An 18,520-nucleotide genomic window follows, 5' to 3' on the forward strand; every position below is an offset into this window, starting at 1 on the left:
ATGAGCCAACAATGTGATGGAGTTGCAAAAAAGATGGGCTTATTAACAGGAGTCGTATGTGAGACTCAGGAGATAATTGTCCTGCTCCATTTTGGCACTGGTGGGGCCTCAGCTGGAGTACTGTATCCAGTTTTGGGTGTCACACTTTAGAAAAGATGTGGACAACTTGGAGGGAGTCCAAAGGAGAGCAACAAAAATGACAAAAGGTTTAAAAACCTGACCTACGAGGAAGGTTAAAAAACATGTATGTTGAGTCTTGAGAAGAGAGGAGTGAAGGTGGACCTGATAGTCTTCAAATATGTTAAAGGCTTTTATAAAGAAGGTGGTGATCAATCGTTCTCTATGCTCACTGAAAGTAGGACAAGAAGTAATGGTCGTAATCTGCAGCAAGGGATGTTTAGGTTATATATTAGGAAAGCTTTCTAATCATAAGGGTAGTTGGGCTCTGGAATAGGCTTCCAAGGGAGGTTGTGGAATCCCCCTTATTGGAGGGTTTTAAGAACAGGTTAGACAAACGCCAGTCAGTAGTGGTCTACGTATAAAGTAAAAGCTGTTTTATTGGGCACTTCACCAACCAGAAAGCTCCATAAACCAGCATTTCTAATCTTCATTGGAAGTCTGGTTTATAGTCTGGTTGGCACGGGGCCAGCAGGAGTTGGGGTGCAGGAGGGGATGCAGAGCACAAGCTCTGGGAGGAAGTTTGGCTGCAGTGGAGGAGGGGCTGAGGGCTGCAGGTTGGGGCGGGGGAGGGGGTGCAGGGTGCCGGATCCGGGGGGCAGTCACCTCAGGCAGCTCCCCACAAGCAGTGACCTGTCACGGCTGCTCCTAAGTGTTTCCCATCCAATGGGAGCTCTGGAGCCAGTGGTAGGACGGGAGCAACACGCAGAACTGCCTGTCATGCCTCTGCCTAGGAGCAGCTGGGACAGGTTGCTGCTTGTGGGGAACCACCCTAGGTGAGCACCCCCCGGATCTGGCATCTCATCCCCCTCCAGCCCCAACCCCCTGCCCTGAGCCTTCTCCAGCACCCAAACTCCCTCCCTATTAGTTAACCAGTATTTTTCACATATTGACACCCCCATTCTCCCAACATGCTGGATAAAACAGCTTTTACTGTACTTGTTCCTGCCTCAGTGCAGGAGGCTGGACTAGATAACCTCTTGAGGTCCTTTCCAGCGCTACATTTCTATGATTTTATGTTTTCATTAAAAAGCGACAGAGTCCTGTGGCACCTTACAGACTAACAGAAGTATTGGAGCATGAGCTTTCATGGGTGAATACCCACGTCGTCAGACACATATTTGCATTGTTTCTCTTCTTAGGGTTAGTCAAATCAGAGAGTCTCTAGAGAAGGCCCTTTGCTATTTCTCCTGATCAAGATTAGACCAACTTTCCTTTTGGCCAAGGAAGATCAGTTGTACCCGTCTCCAGAGGCTGTTGGCACTGCCCCTATGTTAGTGGGAGGAGTCACTAGCTTCCCCTCCTCTTTTTCCTGTTTAACTTCATCTACTTTTACAATTTCAGCTACTGTGGCTACCCTAAGGACCCCAAATCTGCCCTGCTGTTCCATCTGATATTTGTGACTGTTTGCTATGTGAACATCCCACATCCACCCCAGCCTTTAACATGGAAAAACTGAATTTCTCATATTTCCTCCCAAAACCTTTTTTCTTCATCTCTTCATTTCCATTGAAGTTCTACTATCCTAAACATCACCCAGGCCCACACGCTTGTTGCACTTTTTGGATGTTTTCTCCTTCTCCATTCTCTACTTGCATCCAGTTGTTTCCAGTTCTTTATATATAACATGTCAGAAATCTATAGCATCCTTTCTTTTCCATTACCGCCACTAAAATCCTTGTCAGTGCTTTGGTCATCTTTCACCTAAGTCACTGCAGCCTTCTCTTCTTTGGTTCCTCATAACTCACCTAGCTCCCACTTCAGTTTTTAAAATTCTGTTTTGTGGCAATGGAAAGTAATCGTCTTTAACTCTAGCGGCTATCTGCACCGCTTCTTCCTTGCTTTTGGCCTAGGATCAAGCATCAGAGCTAGAGTCCTGAACTCACTATAATTAGACCTTCTTTCCTTCAGAAAGTTTTGTATATATTTTAAGATATGACTATGTTTTGTTTCTGTTTTGTTTCTGTTTAACACAGAAACTCCTTTGGTTTTCAAAGCTGAAATTTGGCAGTTGGTCAACAATGTGATCTCATTGCTTTTATGACTTTAGCTGAGGGAAAATGTTTTAAATGCAGTTGAGAGATTTAACAAGAGGAGCTTACTGTATAACAATATTTGGAAAGGGAGATTTGGGTGGGGAAGAGGAAGGCTGACTCTGCACACATGAATCTGTCTTTCCCCATGCTTCAGTACGTTCAACACAGTATCATGGCTGCTATCCCAGGCACAAATTTTTTGGAACAAATAGAAAAGAGGGTAGCAGGACCAGTGTCCACCAATGCTCATCCCTTGCAGTTCCCAAAATTGTGCAGGATCTGACCACTTGGTCTTAGTGAAAGATCGAAACTCAGCACAGGGAAGATGAACTGTACCCTTTCTCTCCCCCAAATCCATGCTAATAAGACCGAGGGGATAAAATATTGCTTCTTATCCAGCTGGAAGGTTTGCTGTTGTGTGGCAACAGTTGAGCTTTTTTTTTCATGCTGTTCTGTAAGTTTGTGTGGTGCCGTCTGGGTCCCTCTGTATTCTAGGGCTTTTCCATTGATCATTCTAGTTCCAATCATGCATGTTATAGGAATGCAACGCTAGAGTGGTCTGCCCCAGGCTGAATGAAGTATTCTCTAATACAAGAAACTCTCTTTGTAGTCTGCTTGAGTAAGTCCTGCCTGCCTCGTCTCAAATGGATGGTAGTTCTGTCTTTGCAGTGCTTCCAACTCATGCCACCGTGGGGAGCAAGTCACTAGAAATGGTAGCTAAAGAAAGCGTTATTAGGTCACCTATTTTCATAATATTTAGCACTTACCTTCAGAGCTTTTTGCAGACATTAACTAATCCTTATACATCCCTGGAAGGGAGATAAGTAATTGTGATTAGCATCGTTTTACAGAGTACTAAATGGAGGCACAGATTATTTTTACCCATGGCCATAGAGACTCTATAGTAGTCTGGATTTCTTAGACTGGAGACCCATGGTTATAGAACCAGATGCCACCATTCTCGGTAGAGTTCTATGGACATTGATGTGTATGTTTGATTATATATATGGAGATGTATTTGTCACACATTACCATGATAGTAATGAGACTTAATATTTCCAATTTTAAAATATACCTACAGGTCTATTGCATCTTACACACATTTAACATGCACGATTTCAGCTTTACACGGTCAGCAAAAACAAAACAAAAAGAGAAAAATAACAATTTAAATACTGTTCCTGTAGTGCGAGCGATTCCACGCACCATTACACTCAATGTAATTTTGACTATACGCAGTTTTCGCTTTACGTGCTGACCGCGGAACGTAACCCCAGCGTAAGATGAGACAGACCTGTATATTGATGCAGAGAATACTTGGCCAGTCATCCTTTTGGTGCCTATAAACATCAAATTGTAACATGAATCATTGTAATGTGTATGGTGTTTAAATGTGAAGAATTATGTACTAAGGGACAATTGAAATCAATGGTGAAGCTCCGATTAATGTCAGTGGGATAAGTCTGGGGCCCTAATTGTATTTGGAATACAACAAAATATTGAAAGATTGTATAGGAGATTCAAGGATTGCAGAGGGGGATTTTCCCTAATTTATCATATTTAAGAGTGTGGTCCCTGTTTTCTGCTGTCAAAATGGTGGGTTCAGATTATTTTAATGTGTGTCTTTCTGTCTGGCTAGGCTTTTATAAAGCTGCACATCATGGTGGTATCCAAGTTCTGTTATTAGATAAATAATAAAAATGAAAATGCCTTTACGTTCTGAGCAAATTTTAATGGTATTTTTTCTCTTAACTTGTCTGTTACAGAATGGTAAATAACACTGACGACCCCTGAGAGGCTTTCTGACTTGCCCTCCTCATGTAAAGTATGCTCAGAACCTTTCCAGTAGTGTAAGTACAGCCACAGGAAGTCACTCCAGGAAAGTTCAAAAGTTTATGTTTCTATAATTCAATGTAAAGCGAATAGAGGAATGGTCATAGCTGTGATCATGAGACAAATGCTTGTAACTTTTAGATTTGGGCTACACTTAAAATGTATACTGACATAGCTATGTTAGTTGGGGTGTGTGAAAAAACCACATCCTTGGCCAACATAACTAGGCCAATAAAAACCCCAGTATTAATGCAGCTATGCCAACAGAAGAGTGCTTCTGTCGGCACAGTTAATATTCAGGGAGAAGGTGTTCCTACGCTGCCAGCAAAACTCCCTCTGTCAGCTTAAGCTGCATCTACACTAAGGGGCTTTGGCAGGATAGCTATGCCCATATAGTGTAGTGTAGTGTAGTGTAGACATGGTCTTAGAAACTTGGAGGTGAACCATACAGCATTACCATTAAATGCTGGAAATCTCATATCTCCCGGACGTAATGGTTAAATATCAGTGCTCTCAAGAAGGTTTAACATCCTTCCTGTGAGTTAGTAGAAGGGGATACAGAGGCCATATGAGTGGTGATATATAAAAACAAAAAGCTTAAGGCAATGTCCATTAGAGTGGAAATAATTGGTTGCACCAGTTTAAGTTGGAATCTCTTCTCTATTTTTGTCTTGTTGTCTTAGGGTTTTTAAAGATATTTGTAAAAGCAATATAAATGCACTTATCCTTATGCTGCTCTATATCTTTGTTTTGCTTTTGTTTAACTCAAGCCAAAAAGCTTTGGGTTTGAATTCAAAATGCCTCAGAATTCAGGTGTCTTTAAATCTGGGCTTTCAGTTAGGCCTTCTAGCTTATATGCTTATGTATGATTTTCACCATAACAACCTCCCACTCCCAGCGGCACGCAGTAAATGAGCCACTGGATTTAGAGTTTAGGAAATGTGCCAGATTGCCTGACACTGGAAAGTGAACTCTTCTGTTCACAGAACAGGTAGCAAGAAGCAGGACTGCAAGCATTTTCTGTGAACGTGCTCAATTCTGTGCTGGAAGAACCACCTCTAGGACTCAGATCTGTCTGTGTAATACCAATGCCACAAATATTTACACTGAGGCTCATGGCAAGGGTAACAGTTGAGATGGTTTTTGTGCTGTGGCCACCTGTCGACTAAACCACCAGCATGTTTCAAAAAGGCTCCTGGAGAGAACGCTGAGACTTTTAGTTGCTCCTGGATTTGAACCAGTAATTTAGAAGTGAAAGCCGCCTTATTATATTACCGGTCTTTTCAGCCACGCCCATCTTCTTTTACCATAGCTGGAAATATTTCAGATTTTTTTCAGTATTGATTAGAGACACAATTTAAAAATTTTAAAGGTTTAATTCACACCAGGAAAGAAACTTGGAGATAATGTCAGTGCTGCCCTCTACTCACTCTGTTACGCCTGTATGTTACAGGCTGCAGAATGACTGGTGAACTTAGGGTATGTCTACATGCAGTTGAAAACCTGTGACTGGCCTGTGCCAGCTGGCTCGGGCTTGCTGGGGCTGTTTAATTACAGTATAGATGTTCAGGCTTACACTGCAGCCCAGGCTCCAGGACCCTGCAGGGTAGGAGGGTCCCGAGTCTGAACATCTGCGCTGCAATTAAACAGCCTCTTAGCCTGACCCTGTGTGAGCCCGTCAGCTGGCATGAACTAGGTTTTTAATTGCAGTGTAGACATACCCTGAGCAATCACCTGTGCTGTATATAGGCACAAGGACAGCCCAGCCTGTCAGCCTTAACTCTGAATCAGACTCTTAACACAATTTTAATGCCTGGTTTGTAGATTTAGACTATTGGCCCTGCTGTCCTGGCCTAGTTTCAATTACATTCTGCCTCTCTAAATTCTCTGTGCAATTTTAGTTGGATACTGTGTTCTTCGGTGGCTTTCCAGAATTGTTGTGGAATGTCGCTGTGTACTATGAAACAGCTGCTGTCTCCCACCCCAGAGGTGGCAGGTTTTCAGCTGAGGATTAGAGGAAGAATATTAGAATGGAGGGAAAACACTCACATAAATGGTGTGTCACGTTAAAAATTTTTTCCAGACTAAACTATAAATTATTTAAAGGGCTGAATAGGTTTAACAGATAAGTGATGGAGACGGAGAAAATGAAGGGCCATAAAACAATAGTGGTGCAAACCTACCATCCATATGGGACCAGTTGTAAAATCATGATCTTCATGTGTGGCCATATGGGAAGCCAATTGAAAAAAAAAAAAAAAAAAGGAGGTAACAGTATCAAGTCTACTGCAAAGGCTCCCGGAAATGAGGTTCATTTCGCAATTCTTGATCACAGCAGGAAAGAGTTCTTCAAAAGAACCAAAGGCCTGGTCTACACTACGGGGTTAGGTCGAATTTAGCCACATTAGGTCGATTTTAAAGTGACTGCATCCACACAACCAACCCCGTTCCGTCGACCTAAAGGGCTCTTAAAATCTAATACAAATCTACAGCAGAATTCTAGAGATGTACAAGACTTAAGAGCCTCAAGAATCAGATCACAGCTCTGAAACTGATTCCCTCTGTGACCTAAAGTAAATAAATTCCCTGTATCAGTTTCCCCATCTCTACAATGGGGTGAACTATCTACTTACCTCACAGGGCTTGTGATGGAAGATCACCATAAGTATCTATATTAATTGCATGTTTTGGTCTGTATCCCAAAATGTAGTGATTATATGCTTGTGGTCTGTGGGATCGGACAGTCTGACCACTCTCACTTTCATGGGAGGCATGGTCTCCAGGCCAGTGATTACAAGCCATTGAGACTAATGGATCTAACTACTCAAACAATGGAGCAGGCATCAAGGGTACATTCTCTTGGATAAGCCCTGACAGATGCTCCTGCTGACTGGAAGAAAACAGGTTGAATGGTCTGGGTCAAAGAGAACCAGGTTTAGGGCTTGTCTACAAATGGAGTTATTCAGGAATAACTGTGTCTCCATGTGCTGACAAGCCCGGAGAGACCCTCGTCCTCTCACAGAAGAGCAGGGCATGCTGTGAGTGGTGACCAGAGTGGGTCACAGAAAGATCTGGGCTTGCTAGAAGACTGTAAACTGCTTCTGATCTGTTCCTGTAATTTAAGAGGAAAGCCTGTCTAACTCAGGCCTGGTTTACACTACAAACTTCTGTTGGTATAGTAATGTTGTTTAGGGTTGTGATTTTTTTTTTTTTAAATGATATTTTTATACTGGCAGGAGGTCTAGCTCCGAGAATTGGCCTGCTAAACCCAGGGTTGTGAGTTCAATCCTTGAGGGGGCCATTTGGGGATTGGTCCTGCTTTGAGCATGGGGCTGGACTAGATGACCTCTTGAGGTCCCTTCCAACCCTAATAATCTATGTTTGGAAAAATATCAGCAAAAAAGTGGTTTTGCCAGTATAGCTTTTGTTCGGGGAACTGATATAAGCTATGCTGGCAAAAGCACACACTTCTGGTCAGGGCCGCCCAGAGGGGGGAAAAATGGGACAATTTGCCCTGGGCCCCACAGGGGCCCTGCGAGCTGCTCTGGGTTTTCAGCGGCACTTCGGCAGCGGCCCTTCAGTCGTTTCGGGTCTTTGGCAGTGGGTCCTTCAGTGCAGTGGAAGACTTGGAACAAGTGAAGGACCCACCGCTGAAGTGCTGCCGAAGCCTCGGAGCACTGCCCGGTGAGTATAAACGCTGCAAGAGACGGTAGGAGAAAAAAAAAGCCGCGATCGGTGGCACTTAAACTGCTCTACCGCCACTGCTTCATTCTTAGGCAACAATTTGGTGGCGGGTCCTTCTCTCTGAGAGGGAGAATTGCTGCCAAAAGCCCGGCCCTGCCCTAGGCCCACTGAATCCTCTGGGCGGTCCTGCTTCTGGTATAAACTGTGCCTACAGTAGCAGGGTTTCCTGTTATATCTCTACTGATATAGCTCGACTGGCAAACTCCTTCTAGTGTAGACAAGACCTTACCTTGCAGTGAAGGGTAAGATTACATGAGTCTCAATATGTATGTAGATTATTTTAAATTCCTTTATTTCTTGGATGCTTTTTTCCAACTACTGAGTAAAAATACTTGGTTTTAAGAACACCGGTTGTCACTGGTCACAGGTTTCCAAGGGAGGAATTGCAAGTGGCTGAAACCCAGTCGGACCTGCAGGGTGATAAGGAGTTGATTTATACGAGACAGTGTGTATTCTGGTCCTGGTCTTAAAATCTCTGCTTCACCACAGACTTCCTGTATGACCAAGTCTATCCTTTGTCCCAGTTCCCCATCTGTAAAATGGCGAGAATAGCACTTTCCTACCTCAGAGGGTGCTGTGAAGATAGATAAACAAAAGGTTCTGAGATGCTTAAGCACTGCAGTAATGGGGGCCATATAAGGACCTAAGATAGAGCAGAAGAATTGCGAGATTCCATCCTGGGACAGGTAAAGGCAAAGGGGGAAACTCAGACTGAAAGGGAACAGCAACACAGCTAGACGTTAAGCTCTGACAATTATAAAAGTGCAACATACCAGTCAGGCATCTAGATGGGTCTGTGCCTCAGTTTCCCTGCCACTGTGACTCATTTCCTATTGCGTAGGTGCATTGAAGTGAGAGAGCCCCCCTGTAAAAACATGAGTCCTGTCATCCGTTTTCACAGGCCTCGAGATCTTTCCAGTTCTCTCCAGGCACAAACTGTCCTCCCCTTTGTGGCAGACCTTTAGGCTTTGGTTCCTCAGTGGAAGAACTCCTTTTTTACCCTTTTCTCAGAGGCTGAACCACCATCTCTTCGTCAGGACTCTGTAGTTATCATTCTATTCTGTGTAAGTTCTTACACCATGCTGATCACTGTAGTATCAGAGGGTATGTCTACATGACAGCTGAGAGGGTGCCTTTCAGCACAGGTAGACAGACAGGTACAAACTCTGATCGAGCTAGCACGCTAAAAATGACAGTGTGGCCACAGCTACTCGGGCTGGCCACCTGAGTACTTAACCAGGAGGTCAGACAGGCTTATAGGGATAGCTCAGTGGTTTGAGCATTGGCCTGCTAAACCCAGGGTTGTGAGTTCAATCCTTGAGGAGGCCATTTAGGGATCGGGGGCAAAAATCTGTCAGGGGATTGGTCCTGCTTTGAGCAGGGGGTTGGACTAGATCATGACCTGAGGTCCCTTCCAACCCTGATATTCTAAAAAACAAACAAAAACAAAAAAAAACTAGCCCAAGCTGCCTCCCATGCTGCTGCAGCCACACTGCTATTTTTAGAGCACTAGCTCCAGCAGAGCTAATGCATGTCTGTCTGCCTGCACTTGGAAGCACACTTCCAGCTGCTGTATAGAGATACCCTGAGTGCTTTTTAGCACTGAATTAAGGGACATGGCTCACATCTGTCTCCTGTTGTTTGTTGTCTTGGCCTCTCCCCAGGGGGAGAAGTGTATGCAGTAGAACGTCCTGTTTTGGTAGGATTTATTTTTTTTTAATGTACACGTTGCTCTGTATTTGTGTTAGAGAAGGCAAGGTCAAATAAATGCATCTTGCACTTAGAGTGGAAGGTGGTAAGGTTTGTGACAGTCCTTAGTTCCTCGGGGAGTTCATCCATAGTCCTCCCCTGTGTTCAGTAGTCCTCCTATCAGGCCCAGCAAAGAAATAGTGGAGTCTGCCCTAGAGCCAACCTCTTTAATTCCTACCACACTGCTGTGATAGTAGCCCTGATTTTACAGATGGAGAACTTGAGGAGCAGAGAGATTAAAGCCTGGGCTACACCTAAAACATAGGTCAACCTAGCTATGTCTCTTGGGTGTGAAAACCCCTAGAGTTGTAGTTAAACACACCTAAGCTCTGGTATAAACACAACTAGGTGGAAAAATTCTTGAGGATTTTACAATGACGTAAAAAAACCCTTTTATCGCTGTAGCAAGTGTCTATGCTATAGCAGCATAGCTGCAGCTGTGCCACCATAGCACCTGTAGAGTAAACATACCCTATGTCTCTGTCTCAGACCGCAGAGGGGGTAGATGTCACAGCTGGTAGTAGAACTCAGGAACTACAGGATCCTGTGCTCAGTCACAAGTAAACATTTTGTAAGACTTCGATTATGAAAATAATCAGCTTTTATGTAGTGTTTATCTGTATGGTAGATCTCAAAGTGCTTTACAAAGGTGGGCAAACATTATTATCCTCATTTTACAGAGAGGAAACTGCTGCAGGGCTTAAGTCACTTGCCCAAGGTGACACTGGAGTGTCAGTGGTAAAACCAGGACTAGAGCTGAGGTCTGCCTAATACCAACCAGCTGCTATCCACTGGACTACAACTGATCAGCTGAAGAGAATTCCAAAGACTAAGTGGAACAATAGTTTACAGAGAGAACCAGAATAAGGAGCTGTTTTATTTTGGTTTTTTGTTTTAAAGCTAGTTCAGAAACCAGAGGACCCCCTAAAGGAGTGATGTGCTGATAGTTGATATTCCGCTCTCAGCCTGTGTTCTCTGATTTGTGTAGCGGTGAGTATTTGATTACACTGGATTTATTTTCAGAAGTTTCAGACTGCTTTTATTAACTGTCACCATTTTGATGGAAAGCATATGGCAGTGTTCTGCATTCATAAGACAGTGTTTTGCATTCATAAACAGAATCAGCAATGCTTAAACTTGGTAGATCAGTTAGTCTGATTTCACTCTTTGGAAGTCTTAGGTTTTGTTTCCTTAGGACTAGAGCAGTCATTAGAAGTGTTGCATTTATGTTTGTGGATCAGGATGAATGGGGGTGGAGTCCTCTTTGAAAATCAGAACTAAGGCATGCAACTGTAAAAGCTAATTATGCTATCTTACATGTAGGGATGGCTCTGTATTTATTGACACGATGAGCACTTTTAAGGCCTAATTTTTCTCTTGTATACTGGTAAAACTCCATTGAAGTATCTGGAGATACTATTGCTTTACATTGCTCTAAATGTCTATCAGGGATAGTCTAGAGAGTATTTGGTCCTGCCATGAGGGCAGGGGACTGGACTCGATGACCTCTCGAGGTCCCTTCCAGCCCTACAATCTACGAATCTATAAGTGTTACAGAGAAGAGACTCATGTCCTTAGTTCTTAATTGCAACCCAGCATTCGTAGCACTGACTGTAGCTTCAAAGGTGGCGTTACTGAGGCCTTGTCCTGACTACCACGGTAAGTCGACCTAAGTTACGCTACTTCAGTTATACGAATAATGTAACTGAAGACAACATAGCTTAGGTCAGCTAAACGCGGTGTCTACACTGTGCTGTGAGCGCTCTCCCACCGACTTACTCTTCTTGGGGAGCTGGAGAACTGGAGTCCTTGGGAGAGCGCTCTGCCATCGACTTAGCGGGTCTTCACCAGACCCACTACATCGACACTGCTGTGAGATTGCAGCAGAGCTGATCTACCTCTCAGTGCAGACATGGCCTTAATATATCACAAAGGATTCTGGGACATTTCTGGGATTTATCAGAGAGACAGCTGCCTGCTGTGCATAGCTAAGACAAAAATGACATACCCTTGTGAAGAGGCAACAGCGTGAGCAGAAAACGTGATAGTTTTTGAAGAACAGTCTAGAACTGGCATATTAATGATTCTAGTTCTAGTGCCCCTTACAATGTTGTGCCCTGTGTGTCATAACTTAACTTATTCCTAAAGCCTGTCTTACCTACAGGTGGATGGGAAACAACCTTGAAGTCTCTGTCTCTTGGAGCTGGTAGTAGTGGGCACTACCAAACTAAGGGAAGCTAGTTACACTGTTCACCCTGTGTTCCACGTGTTGTGTGGAATGATCATAGCTTTAAAGGCAGCTCTCTTGCTTGAGGTCTCTGCAGGGATGAGCTGCACTGGTAAACCAGGAAAGATGAAAGGCAGAAAGGGGAGAGGAGAAACTGAAGAGACTAGAGGGCTGAAGCCCCTTCTTGATGACTGGGGACTTATATAAAGATGTCTTAGGAGAAAAACATTTTATATAGTATAAATTGGGCATAATGTACAATGTATATACATGGAGAGGCTAAAACATTGACAGCCTGGATGGCTGAAGGCAGAACAGACTTTTGCATCAAAGACATTGGTTGAAATCCAGCCTGATTTGGTTATGACATTAAATTATTAGCTTAGCCAGTTACCTTGTGTGAAATGAGTTATTCGGTCTCAGTCAAACTGGACAAATAAACTGCATAAAAAGCACCACCATAATTGGTAGCAAGTGATACTCTTGCTGGTGGTCTCATCAAAGAGGTCTAAGATTCAAGGGAGACTTAACTGTATGTTATGGGGACAGTGTGAGGGAACCTTGTACAGCTGCTGTGTGCACTGTACCTGTTTTGTGGATAGAGAAAGAGTCACCAAGGCTGCAAGGTCAGCATTTCTTGTCAGCACAAAATTCACAAACACAGAATAAAAACTCTGTGATTAAGAAGTTTATATCAGCAACAAACTGCAAGCAACTCTGTGTTGATTTAAACCTCTCTATAGTTACCGTTTATCAGCTTTGTGCCGGATAGACATTATCCAGAGAATACTGTTACCGTTTTTATGGTTGAAAGGGTCATAACTCACTGGTAAATGTAATTTTAAAGAGGGAAGACAAATCATATGTTAAAGTCAAAGGACAAGGTCATATTTAGTGGCACCCAAAAAACAGTAATCTGTTGCAAATGATCTTTTTATAAAACAAAATTAGGAGTGTAGATGACATGCTTAATGGAATGAAGAATAATGTTATTACCTGCGACAGCAGTTTATACTGTACATTGCTGATGTGTATCTGAACATGTTTGCATCTTGCAGGTCACAATTGACATGAGTTTATTAGAATTGTGATTCAAAAATCATCCAAGTTTAGGATCTAGTTCTCAACATTTTGGCTTCAGCCCATATCTAGATGTCTACACATCATATCAAATGTGTGTAGTCCTTTGCATCAAAAAGCGCAGCCATTTCTGAAATCTCATGAGTCTTTCAGAGCTTGTGGGGTAGAGCAATGCATTTTAATGGAGATTGCCAGACCCAGAGGACCTGCAGAAAGAAATCTCTTTAGTGATGGCCAGTGTACATCTCATTCATGTCAGCAGGCAGGATAGAGAAACATGACCACTTGTGGCCACTAAGGAGCCCAAAGCGTCTCTCAAAAATAGGGATATTAGCCCTGATATTCTGGCTTGATTTCCATTTGAATAATTAAATTCCATTAGATGTATCTGTGGCCAGGGTCCAAGGGAGTCCACACTGAGATTGCTCAATCGGGCAAACTGTAAAGAACAGGGCAGACAATCCCCAAAACTGGTGGTTATTCTAATACTTCAATTCACCAAGCTAACAACAAAACAGCTTCTACAATACCTTACTGGCTACCCAGAAGTCAGAAACACAGTTCCCTTGAAACAATCCAGCCTTGGGTTTCCACCCAGACAGTCAAGCCAAAAATGATGAGGAGGATTACTGAAAATCTTGTTCTTCATATAAAAAGTTCTACCAATCCCAAAGGATCGGACACATTACCCACCAGGTCAATTAATATTTCAGATCTTACCCAAATACATACGTGCAGCCAATACTTACTAATTAAACTAAGATTTATTTTAGAAGAAAAGGGGGAGAGTATTGGTTAAAAGATCATTATACATACAGATACGAATAAAGTTCTTAGGTCAGTTTCATAGTAGAGATGGTGAGCTTCAGAGCTGCAAAAAGTTCTTTCAAAATTAGTTCCATAGGTTATAGTCCAATATCAGGGTGACCCAGACTGGAGCTGGGGACGTCAGTCTTGCAACTCAAACTTCTCCTGATGAAGCTTAAGCAGATCTGTGATACAGGATTTATTTTTATAGTTCACTGGCAGCCCTCTTGACAGGATGTAGTCCTTGGGTGGAGCATTGTAGCTTTGAAGTAGAATTACCTATTTTCTGTACATAGACAGGTAACTAGTTGCATTCATCAGCATACAGTAATTATCCATTAAGCAGTTCATAGACACTTTACTACAAACTTCAGAGAGGAATATAGACAATGATATTATTACACCCAAGCTTCATCGAAATGTTAATATTCACTTTTGATCTATGAATAATAGAGAGCAACAGACAGGAACCATCTGTTCACATGGTTAACATCTAGTAAGATATAAATAAACACAATTAGTATTACCCCAGTTCTCTAACAATTCAGGTTTGCATATCAAAGCTCTAGTCTATCTAACATGAAATGACCCTAATTACCATTCACATACTTTTCTAATATGTCTCTAAAGGTTGAATTTAGGTCATTTAACTTTCCTAGTTGTGTAACCCTTTCTGGCTCAATGTCACAATATCATGCAATTTCAATAGGACATGAAGTTCTTATTCCGTTGCTGCCCTACACTTGTTTTTTAGGGTTGCGCTGAGCTGTTAAATATCTGCTGTATTCTGCCATCTAGAACTTCAGTGGTGGATAAAGATATTCTTCTGTCCAGGCGGGCAAAGTTGTGCTCCTTGGTGGGGCACATTTGTGAAGAACATAAGAATGGCCATACTGGGTCAGACCAATGGTCCATCTAGCCCAGTATCCTGTCTTCTGACAGTGGCCAATGCCAGGTGCTTCAGAGGGAACGAACAGAGCAGGTCATCATCAAGTGATCCATCCCCTGTCACTCATTCCCAGCTTCTGACAAATACAGGCTAGGGACTCTTCAGAGCATGGTTTTGCATCCCTGTCCATCCTGACTAATAGCCATTGATGGGCCTATCCTCCATGAACTTATCTAGTTCTTTTTTGAACCCTGTTATAGTCTTGGCCTTCACAACATCCTCTGGTAAAAAGTTCCACTGTGTGTTGTGTGAAGAAATACTGCCTTTTGTGTGTTTTAAACCTGCTGCCTATTAATTTCATTTGGTGATCCCTAGTTCTTGTGTTATGAGAAGGAGTAAATAACACTTCCTTATTTACCTTCTCCACACCAGTCATGACTTTATAGACCTCTATTATCCCTCCTTAGTCATCTCTTTTTCAAGCTGAAAAGTCTATCTTATTAATCTCTCCTCATATGGAAGTTGTTCCATATGCCTAATCATTTTTTTTTCTCTTTTTTGAACCTTTTCCAATTCCAATATATCTTTTTTGAGATGGGGCAACCACATCTGCATGTAATATTCAAGATGTGGGAGTACCATGGGTTTATATAGAGGCAATATGATATTTTCTGTCTTATTATTTATCCATTTCCTAATGATTCCGAACATTCTGCTAGCTTTTCTTACTGTCGCTGTACATTGAGTGGATGTTTTCAGAGAACTATCCACAATGACTCCAAGATCTCTTTCTTGAGTGGTAACACCTGATTTAGATGCCATCATTTTATATGTAGCGTTGGGATTATGTTTTCCAATGTGCATTACTTTGTATTTATCAGCAGTGAATTTCATCTGCTGCTTTCTTGCCCAGTCACCCAGTTTTGTGAGGTCCGTTTGTAACTCTTCATAGACTGCTTTGGACTTAACTATCTTGCGTAGTTTTGTATCATCTGCAAATTTTGCCACCTCGCATTTTACCCCCTTTTCCAGATCATTTATGAATATGTTAAACAGTGCTGGTCACAGTACAGATCCCTGGGGGACACCACTATTTACTTCTCCATTCTGAAAACTGACCATTTATTCCTACTCTTTTTGTTTCCTATCTTTTAACCAGTTACCAATCCATGAGAGGGCCTCCTCTCTTATCCCATGACAGCTTACTTTGCTTAAGAGGCTTTGGTGAGGGAATCTGTCAAAGGCTTTCTGAAAATTTAAGTACACTATATCCACTGGATCACCCTTGTCCACAAACTTGTTGACCCCCCCCGCCCCTCAAGAATTCTAATAGATTGGTGAAGCAGGATTTGCCTTTACAAAAACGATGTTGACTCTTTCCCAACAAATTATTTTCATCTATGTGTCTGATAATTCTGGTTTTTACTATAGTTTCAACCAATTTGCCTCGTATTGAAGTTAGACTTACCGGCCTGTAATTGCCGGGATCACCTCTGGACCCATTTTAAAAATCAGCATTGTATTAGCCGTCCTCCAGTCATCTGGTTCAGAAGCTGAGTTAAATGATAAGTTACATACCACAGTTAGTAGTTTTATAATTTCACATTTGAATTCCTTCAGAACTCTCAGGTGAATCCCATCTGGTCCTGGTGACCTTATTACTGTTTAATTTATCAGTTTGTTCCAAAACCTCCCCTAATGACTTATCTAACTGGGACAGTTCCTCACATTTGTCACCTAAAAAGAACGGCTCAGATCGGGGAATCTCCCTCACATCTTCAGCTGTGAAGACCAATGCAAAGAATTCATTTAGTTTCTCCACAATGGCCTTATCGTCCTTGAGTGCTACTTTAGCATCTCAATCGTCCAGTGACTGCACTGGTTGTTAGCGGCTTCCTGCTTCTCATGTATCTTACTTTTTGAGTCTTTGGCTAGCTGTTCTTCAAAATCTTTTTGTGCCTTCCTAATTATATTTTTACACTTCACTTGCCAGAGTTTGTGCTCCTCTCTATTTTCCTCAATAGGATTTAACTTCCACTTTTTAAAGGATATCTTTTTGCCTCTAATTGCTTCATTTGCTTTGTTGTTCAGACATGGTGGCACTCTTTTTCTCCTTTAGTATATTTTAAATTTGGGGTATATATTTAAGTTGAACTTCTATTATGGTGTCTTTAAAAAGTTTTCATGAAGCTTGCAGGGATTTCACTTTTTGGCACTGTACCTTTTAATTTCTGTTTAACTAACCTCCTCATTTTTGTGTAGTTCCCCTTTCTAAAATTAACTGCTACCATGGTGGGATGCTTTGGTGTTTCCCCACAACAGGGATGTTAAATTTTATTATGTTATGATCACTAGTACCAAGCGATTCAGCTATATTTACCTCTTGGACCAGATCCTGTGCTCAATTTAGGACTAAATCAAGAATTGCCTCCCTTTTTGTGAGTTCCAGGACTAGCTGCTCCAAGAAGCAGTCATTTAAACTGTCAAACTTTATCTCTGCATCCTGTCCTGAGGTGACATGTATCAAGTCAATATGGGGATAGCTGCTATCCGCCTTTATTACTGAGTTTTTTATTTTTATAGCCTCTCTAATCTGCCTGAAGATTTCACAGTCACTATCAGCATCCCGGTCAGGTGGTTGGTAGCATATCCCTATTGCTATGCTCTTATTATGCAAACTTGGAATTACTAACCATAGAGATTCTCTGGTACAGTTTGGTTCATTTAAGATTTTTACTTCATTTATCTCTCTTTCTTTCACATATAGTGCCACTCCGCCACTAGGACAACCTATTCTGGCCTTCCAATATATTTTTTACCGTGGTATTACCGTGTCCCATTGATTATCCTCATTCCACCAAGTTTCAGTGATGCCTAGTATATCAATATCCTCATTTAGTATGAGGCACTGCAGTTCACCCATCTTCTTATTTAGACTTCTAGCATTTGTATGTAAGCACTTAAAAAAAAAGTCACCTTTTAGTTGTCAACTATTATGTGATGTAATTCAGTGGGATTCTTTTTCATTTGACTGTTTCTCCTCAGGTTCTACCCATATTTTATCATTTTCCATCCTCTCCTTGTTACTAGGATATAGAGAATCTCCATAAATAGATCCTCCCCTAAGGGGTGTCTGTGTCCGAACCACGTGCTCCTCCGTACCTGTCATCTTTCCCCCAGCCCTTAATTTAAAAATTGCTCTGCAACCTTTTTAAGTTTGTGTCAGTAGTCCGGTTCTATTTTGATTTAAGTAGAGCCCATCCTTCCTGTACAGGCTCCCCCTTTCCCGAAAAGCCCCCCAGTTCCTAATAAATCTAAACCCCTCCTCCCTACAAAATCGTCTCATCCACGCGTTGAGACCCTGCAGTTCTTCAGGGGCAGGGAAATGTTATGTTTAGACTTGCAGTTTCTTCTATCGGGGCATAGAAGTGGGGGCTGTTGTATTGATTCAGATGGAATAAATGAGCCAAAGGCATTAACATAACCCTGTCACTGTCTAACATTAAACAGTGTTAAATGAGGTCCAGGGCTTGGTATATAGAGACCTCAGCCTGCATAGCACTACAGCAAACACACCATTAAAAGTCCTTTGTAACCTTTTATTAAACATACAGAAAAGAAAATAAAACAGTTAAAGCAGATGAAATGTAAAGTGTTAAACAAGGCTTTCATTTTAACACCACCTCTGGTTCCCTTTTCCTCCAGCTGGAGTTTTTAAAAGGAGCCCCTCCCTGTTGCTTGACAGTCTCTTCGATGGTATCAAGATGGTAGTAACTCTTCTTGTGGGGAAAATAGATGAAGGTAGTTGAGACAGGGTAGAGATGTTCCTGCTGTTGTTAAGTCCAGTCTTAAAAGGAAAAGCCCACTTGTCTGGAAGTCTTAGATGTATTAAGAATGGTCATAACTGTCATCCCAGATGATATTTGGGATTTAGTTGGATCTGATAGGGATGACAATGTCATTTGGATTCTTCCCCCC

The 18,520-nt window shown here is 42.1% G+C and overlaps 1 protein-coding gene across 11 annotated transcripts in view; it reads left to right on the plus strand.

Moving 5' to 3' along the window:
* HMBOX1 (homeobox containing 1) overlaps positions 1-18,520 on the plus strand; it is a 164,928-nt gene that overhangs the window by 54,829 nt on the left and 91,579 nt on the right. For 10 of the 11 annotated variants that reach the window (XM_032782718.2, XM_032782708.2, XM_032782712.2 and 7 more), the window contains exon 2: positions 3,980-4,063. The exons of the other annotated variant lie outside the window; for it this stretch is intronic. In XM_032782718.2, the coding sequence (XP_032638609.1) occupies positions 4,041-4,063 (23 nt within the window). In that variant the 5' untranslated portion in view covers positions 3,980-4,040. The remainder of the gene's footprint in view (positions 1-3,979; positions 4,064-18,520) is intronic. 11 annotated transcript variants of the gene reach the window in all.

The sequence above is a fragment of the Chelonoidis abingdonii genome, chromosome 3, assembly GCF_003597395.2.
Source record: "Chelonoidis abingdonii isolate Lonesome George chromosome 3, CheloAbing_2.0, whole genome shotgun sequence".
In the NCBI taxonomy this organism is placed as follows: domain Eukaryota; kingdom Metazoa; phylum Chordata; order Testudines; family Testudinidae; genus Chelonoidis; species Chelonoidis abingdonii.